General features: G+C 37.3%; 1 protein-coding gene across 1 annotated transcript in view; it reads left to right on the forward strand.

Annotated features, from left to right (window-relative positions):
• Positions 1 to 8,136, forward strand: part of Tm9sf3 (transmembrane 9 superfamily member 3) — a 57,494-nt gene that overhangs the window by 23,631 nt on the left and 25,727 nt on the right. The window contains exons 5-7 of the mRNA XM_048338580.1: positions 1,062 to 1,139; positions 4,021 to 4,152; positions 5,072 to 5,238. Coding sequence (XP_048194537.1) covers positions 1,062 to 1,139; positions 4,021 to 4,152; positions 5,072 to 5,238 — 377 coding nt within the window. The remainder of the gene's footprint in view (positions 1 to 1,061; positions 1,140 to 4,020; positions 4,153 to 5,071; positions 5,239 to 8,136) is intronic.

The following is an 8,136-nucleotide window of genomic DNA, read 5'->3' on the forward strand; positions in this document are numbered from 1 at the left end:
TTAGACTTTAAAATGGTGGGAAGGAGAAAAATCCAATATAGGTAGCTTCTCACTTTGTTGACTACTTTTTAGTCACAATGGAATGAATATTTTGAGAGTTTTTCAAGCTTTCTGCATAGGATAAATAATATTGACATAATTTTTATGCTTTGCATAGAAATTTTATAGTTGTAATAAAAGTAATACTCATACCTGTAATTCTAGCCTCATACCTGTAATTCTAGCTACTCAGGAGGCTGAGATCTAAGGATTGTGGACTAAAGTGACAATTAACCACCCCAAAGCCTGAAAGTAGGGCTGCGGCTCAAGTTGTAGGGGGCTAGGCTTGAGGGAAAAAAAGCTGAGGGACAGCACCCGGCGCTGAGTTTAGGCTCCAGGATACCATAAAAAAAACCAACCCACAAAGATAAAGATGTCTAGATTCTTATTTTAGTTGGTTTACACACACGGTTTAACACTAGTGTTAATTAAATTCTCAACACATTTATCAGGTTAGAGTGTGCAAGGCCACAATAGTAAATAAATAGTCTTTGAAAACTAAGGAAAGGTATAACTTTTGCTTATATAGAGAAGAAATTTAAGAAAGTTGATTAGTTTTCTTATACCTCGTTAAATGTTCCATTCTCTCAGTAATGTTTTGCCATTTCTCTTAAGGTGTGTGTGTGTGTGTGTGTGTGTGTGTGTGTGTGTGTGTCTGTGTCTCTGTGTGTCTGTGTGTATGTCTGTGTGTGTGTGTCTGTCTGTCCTGAGGCTTAAACTCAAGGCCCAGATGCTGTCCCTGAGCTTCTTTTGCTCTTTTACCACTGGAGCTTCACTTCTGGCTTTTTTGGGAGATAGTTTAGTGGAGATAATAGGTAATAAGTTCACAGATTTTCTGGCCCAGACTGCTTTGAACTGGGGTCCTTAGATTTCAGCCTCCTGAATAGCTAGGATTACAGTCATGAGCCTAGCTTTTCTCTGTTTTAAGTATGTAAATATTTTCAAATTTTACTTTTAGTTTTGTCATCAGCTTACTGATTTCTTTACTGATCTTTAATTTTCAAGTGAATTTTTTTTTTTAGGTAAAATGGAAAAAGTCAGATGTAAAATTTGAAGATCGATTTGACAAGTATCTTGATCCATCTTTTTTTCAACATAGGGTAGGTAAATTGTATATTTTAAGACATTGTATATGCATGCAAATCAGTTTCATAAACATTGAATATTTGCTGTGTGTAGGGCATTATAGTAAGATTTCAAGGTTTTATTAGTGGTGATTTCAGAGTCAGAGTGAAGGGTGTTAGGCCATTTTAGAGGATCAGTCAAAAGCTCTTCGTCTCATGGTTTAAACAAATTAAGAAATACACAAGAAGGAATACAATGTGTAGGACACCAACATGTCAGTTTAATGACTACTGATGCTAATATTGGAGAATATGGCTTATATTCATCATGAAATGGGCTTTTTACTACTGATACTCAGAATTAGACAGATCTGACATACTCAGTGCTGAACTATGAAGCCTGTGGTATGGGAAAATGTGCATTTTCTTGGATAGGAATAAATGACAGTTTTTGCTAGTGAAACCCCTTACACAGAAACATCAAGAGCATGAAGAAACACTTCAGTATTCCTCATTCTCCACCACCATATATAAGCTAGATCTCACCTCATAAGACTAGCAGGTAATATTAGTTTTGAGTTTATGTGTTAGTTTGACTTTTTTTTTTTTGGTTAGCTCTTTGCTCTACCACTTTGAGCCATAGCTCCACTTGTGGTTTTTCTGGTGGTTAATTGGAGATAAGAGTTTCATAGACTTTCCTGCCCAGTCTGGTTTTGAACTACGGTCCTCAAACCTCAGCCTCCTGAGTAGCTAGGATTACAGGTGTAAGCCATCAGCACCCAGCTAGTTTTGATTTCTTACAGCAAAAGATAGGCTTCATCTTGGTTATTTGTTGAAGGATGGAGATAAAAAGACCACAAGGCAATTGGATATATCATACTTATGAGTTTTTTTCCTGAATCACCTCTCTTTTGATCTCATCTTGTTTGTTTGTTTTGAAGGTATTGATGGCTTGCTTGCTAGACAGGCTGTCTACTATTTGATCCATACCTCTAACTCTTTTGCTTTAGCTATTTTTGAAATAGGGTCTCCCTTTTGGTCTAGCCTGGCTTGGTCTATGATCCTTCTATTTATGCTTCCCATGTTGCTGGGAGGATGATAATAGGTCCTTGTCACTGTGTCTAGCTTCTCCGTTCCCTCCCTCCCTCCCTTCCTATCAGTCCTGGGCTTGAACTCAGGGCCTGGGCACTGTCCCTGAGCTTCTTTTTGCTCAAGGCTAGCACTCTACCACTTGAGCCACAGTGCCACTTCCACCTTTTTCTATTTATGTGGTGCTGAGGAATTGAACCCAGTGTTTTATGCATGCTAAGCAAGCACTCTCCCATTAAGCCACAATACCAGCCTCATGTCCAGCTTTTTATTGGTTGAAATGGGTTTCTTTGATCCAAGCTGGCATTGAACCTTGGACATCCCAATCTTAACCTCCCAAGGAGCTAGGATTATAGGCCTCTGTGGACTACCATGTCTGGTTTGATCTTTTGTGTGCTAGCCAGGTCCTCTGCAACTTGGGCCAGACCCCTCCTTTTTTTTTTTTTTTTTACTATTTTTTTCCTTTTTAAAGTTTTGTTGACAAGGTGTTGTGCAAAAGGGGTACAGTTACATAATCGGGCAGTGAGTACATTTCTTGTGATATCTTACACCCTCGTTTTTCTTTCCCTTCCGTAGATCAGGTAGGCATATATACAATACCCAGTGTTCCAAAATCATATACAGTAGCCACATGGCGTATGCCAAAGGAAATTTACCTAGAACTTTAAATATAATGTCAGCAATAGAGTTTGCTTATCCTTGTCTTATATGATCATATGCACATAGCTGTTGAGCTATTGTGATCCACTGAGAGGTCTATTTTAGACCTTTTTATGTTTAGTAGTTGTTTGGTTTTAGTTACATAATGTATGGTCGCTGACCCAAACCTGTGAAAATACCATTTGACAAGAAGCTTTTTGTTTCGCAGACCTCAGACCCCTCCTTTTAAGATATAGCAAAAACATTACATTCATACAGTGATTAGGTCAGTGGAGAGTACAAAACAGATAGTATAGCAAAGTAGGAGGGAGGGAATGGGATGAAATTTGTGTAAGTGTAGTGGTGATTTCTTAATTCAGTGGCTAAGAGCTGACTCTAGTGCAGGTTCTGTTGCTTGTAATCTGGTCAAATGACTTGAGTTCTTCAATTTGTTTCCTTAGTATTACAGCAAGGATCACAATACCTCGTGGGGTCATAGGACAACTTCACTTTATGATAGTGTTCCTGAAGCATCTAGTCAGTGTTTGGTATACAACAGGCACTCTGTACACTCCTGTGCCTGTGCCATTCCTTGTCTGATTGTACTCTAGAATCAAGGAGCAATTGGACATGCAACTTTAAAATTAATACCACTAGGGGGTGCTAGAGGGCAGCAGTTGGTAGGGTTGGGAAGGTGACTTTATTTAGTCTATGTATCGTTTTAAAAGGTTTTAAGATTGTTGCTCAGAGAAAGAAAGTTAACATTTATTTAATACTGCCTTTACCATTAACAGTGCTATACTTTATGTATGTTATTAAACCTTACAAATCACATATACACGTATCATTTTTTTCCATTTTTCAAATAACCAAAACCACATAGAAATTGACAACTGTGCTTAAAATTTACAGGCTTGTTTGTTTTTCACTTCTGTGCTTTTCCCCTGTGATGTTGAATAGCATATGTCATATGGCTAAAGTATGGTCTATTTGAATGTGTAGGAGATGGCATGTTTTCAATATATAGAAGTTTACCGTAAAAAAAAAAAGCCAATTTCCAGGGTGTTATGAATGAGTTTAGATATTTAAGAGTTTTTAAAAGACTTTTTTCCTACTAGCACCTAGTTGTCATGAAACCTATGAATTTTGTAACTGATATTTTATGTAACATTATTTTCTGTTATTTTAGATCCATTGGTTTTCAATTTTTAACTCCTTCATGATGGTGATCTTCTTGGTGGGCTTAGTTTCGATGATTTTAATGAGAACTTTAAGAAAAGATTATGCCCGGTATAGTAAAGAAGAAGAGATGGATGACATGGTGAGAAAACATTTTACACTATATTTAGTAAAAAAAAAAAATTAAAAATGGTACAATATAAGTCACAGTTTTAAAATTAGAAGTCCATGACTCCAAGGTAGATTTTAGAATTTTAAAATTTTAAAAAGGTCTAAAGTGATGTGCAGTAATACATGTCTTTAGTCCCAGTTACTCAAGAAGATGAGGCAGGAAGATAGGAAGATCACTTGAGCTCAGAAATTCAAGTTCTATATGGCATCCTAGTGAGATTCAGCCCTCCTCTGCCCTCCCTCCCTCCCTCCTTTGTTTTTCTTTCCTCCTTTCTTTTTGTGCCAGCCCTAGAGCTTGAACTCTGTTCAAGGCCAGCACTCTACCACTTAAGCCAAAGCTTCACTCTTCCCCCCCCTTTTTTGGTAGTTAATTGGAAATAAGAATCTTGTGGACTTTATTGCCTGGGCTGCTTCAAACCATGATCCTCAGGTCTTAGCTTCCTGAATAGTTAGGATTATAGGCATGAGCCACTAGCACCCAGTGACACTCATTCTTTTAAAAAAAAAAAAAAAGGAAAGAAAAGAAACTTTGTTGGGGGTATGGCTCAGTGGTAGAATACATGCTTAGTATGCACAAAGCTTTTGGATTCAATCCCCATCACTGCAAACTTTAAATAATACATTATAAGAAAAGAAAGGAGACATGAAAAGTAATAGCATCAAATACATTAATGTTTTTTCAGCAAGACATGAAATGTTCACTTAAGTGAGATAATATTCTAAGTTATTAAAGCAGACATTATTTTAAGTTTGAAATGTCTTTTGGGAGTATTTAGAATGCTTTCAAAAGGTGTAAGTTTGGAGAAAGGTAAACTTTGATTTTTCTATGGTTTGATTTGATTCTGACTGGTTTTCTTTTCTCTGTTTGTATTGTATATACTTAAATACAGGATAGAGACCTAGGAGATGAATATGGATGGAAGCAGGTTCATGGAGATGTATTTAGACCGTCAAGTCACCCACTGATATTTTCCTCTCTCATTGGTTCTGGGTGTCAGATATTTGCAGTATCTCTCATTGTTATTATTGTTGCAATGATAGAAGATTTATATACAGAGTAAGTGCTTATATTTAACTTTTATTTCCTCTTTGGTTGTTTTTTAAGTTTTTTTATTACTAGAACATTATAAGTTGATTCCAATTAAATATTTGCTTATTTATTTAGAACAATAATACTGTGTCGTATTACAGATAAATAGGGAGCTATAAGTCAGCTATAAGTATATTTCTCTGTACATGCTAAAACTTGCTAGCATTACTGAACTCATGGTTGAATATAACATCTGTGTTCAAATAAAGAGATAAGCAGAGGTTACTTTCATTACTGAACTTATGGTGGAATAGTAACAGCTGTGTTCGAACAAAGAAATAAACAGAGGTAACTTTCAATACAGAATAGTTAAAAAATCAAACAGGCATTTTTTTTCTTTGAAAGTTGATGACTCAATGAGATCTTTATAAGATGAACACCAGAATTTCACATTAAGTAAATTAGTACTTCCTATTTACATCAAAACTAGTAACTATGTACATAATAGGAATAAACAAAAAATATTATTCATGATGGTAAGGGTAAGGGATGGATTGCAGATGCCTGTTTGTGTGTGATATTAACTCTGGAGAAGATTAGGGTAAGCCTGCCATGCTGTTGCTGCTTTACTTTCGGTGGCGAGTGGTTTCGTGGCGAGCAGCAGCAAGTGAAGACAAAGCAGTTGCTTAGTGGATTCCCCTCCAGTCTCAGGACTCGGAGCCTGCCTCATTGCTGTTTTCAAAGAGCCTTGGGAGTAAGATGCCTATAGAGTATTTATGAACAGAGAGGTAAAGGATATATTTTTAGAACTGACAGTGAATGTCTGTGGCACCATCAAGCATGTACCTGATAATCATTTTGTACTCTTAGAAACATGGGGAGTCTTTTTTTTTTTTTCTTTTCTTTTTTCCAGTCCTGGGCCTTGAACTCTGGGACTGGGCACTGTCCCTAAGCCTCTTTGTGCTCAAGGCTAGCACTCTACCACTTGAGCCACAGCATTAATTCTGGCTTGTTTTTGAGTTGTTTATTCGAGATAAGAGTCTCCCAGGGACTTTCCTACCAGGGCTGGTTTTGGACTGGGACTCTCAGATCTCAGCCTCCTGAGCAGCTAGGATTACAAGCATGAGCTACTAGCACCCAACAGTGGGCAGCCTTTTGATATCAGCCTTTGTACTGATACGAGGAACTTGTGATGTTAGAGTTGTCCTACACTGAAAGCAGCTTTTCCTTTCCTTTTTTTTTATTTGAGAAAAGCAATTGTTGAAAGGATTTCTCTGATAACTCCAAAGGGACACACTATGAACTTTGATCAGTATCTATGTGTACATTATGTATAATTTTGACTGTGTTCACCCTTCAGCAGAACTCTATCGTCTCTCCGTCTCCCCTTCCACTAATTTCCTCTGTCAAGTCCCCCCCTTTTACATTCATGTTCTGTTAATGCTATCATCATCGTCGTCATCATCATCATCGTTTTAGGTCTAGTTTCTGCCTATAAACAAAAATGGGATTTTTAGCCTTTTGATTTCCAGTTCCAACAATTTTCCTGCAAACAGTATACCTTCAGTTTTTCTTTGGGTTGAATAGTACTTTATGGTGTATATATACCAACATATGTAACATTAAAAAAATGCATGCATCCAAGTATGACTAATTGTTAATTTACATTCCCTTGAATGTTTTTCCAGTGGCAATGCAGGATCATATTTGTAATTGTTTTTCTTTTGCCAGTCCTGGGGCTTGAACTAGGCCTGAGGACTATCCCTGGCTTCTTTTTTTCTTTTTTTTGCTCAAGGCTAGCACTCTATAACTTGAGCCACAGCACTACTTCTGGCCTTTTTTATATATGTGGTGGACCCAGGGCTTCCAAGCACTCAACCACTGGGCCATATTCCCAGCCGCCGTATTTGTAATTTTTTGAGGAACTTCCATGCTTACTTTAGTAGTGGTTGTACTAATTTACATTTCTACCAACAGTGTATAAGGTGTCATTCTCTCCGTCCCCCATCCTTGCTCTCATTTGTCGTTGGTTTTCTTGATGTTTTCCCATCATTCTGACTGAGATGGAATCTTTGTCAACTGATTTGCACTACCTTTATGGCTAAAGTTATCATTAACCATTTGTGTTTTTTCTTTTGAGAACTGATTTATTTGCTCATTTGATAATTAAATTATTTGTTCTTTTGGTGTTTATTTTTTGAGTTCTGGTATTAATCTTTTGTCTGATGAAGTAGCATGCAAAGATATTCCCTCATTCTGTGGGATATCTCTTTTTTTTTTTTTTTTTTTTTTTTTTTTTTTTTTTTTTTGGCCAGTCCTGGGCCTTGGACTCAGGGCCTGAGCACTGTCCCTGGCTTCTTCCCGCTCAAGGCTAGCACTCTGCCACTTGAGCCACAGCGCCGCTTCTGGCCGTTTTCTGTATATGTGGTGCTGGGGAATCGAACCTAGGGCCTCGTGTATCCGAGGCAGGCACTCTTGCCACTAGGCTATATCCCCAGCCCCTGTGGGATATCTCTTGATTCTGATAATTTTTTTCTTTGATGTGTAGAAAGTTTTAAAGCCCATTTGTCAATTTTTGCTTTTATATCCTGGGCAGTTGGAGTCTTATTTAGAAAAAGTTGCTATGCCTATATCTCAAAGGATTTTCCCACAACATTTTCTTACCTTAAGATTTTTGATTTATTTCATGTTGATTTTTGTACAGTGTATGAATGTATATTTTCAGTCTTTTACATATGGATATCTAGTTTTCCCAGTACCATGTGAAGAAGCATTTGGTGGGAGGGGAAGGAAGGGCTCTTAACTCTCAGTTGGTTGTAGCCATGTGGGATTATTTCTGGTTCTTCTATTCCATTGGTCTATGTGTCTGTCTTTGTGCCATCCCTTTCTCTCCTTTTCTAACTATAGCTCTGTACTATAATTTGA

The sequence above is a fragment of the Perognathus longimembris genome, chromosome 2, assembly GCF_023159225.1.
Source record: "Perognathus longimembris pacificus isolate PPM17 chromosome 2, ASM2315922v1, whole genome shotgun sequence".
In the NCBI taxonomy this organism is placed as follows: domain Eukaryota; kingdom Metazoa; phylum Chordata; class Mammalia; order Rodentia; family Heteromyidae; genus Perognathus; species Perognathus longimembris.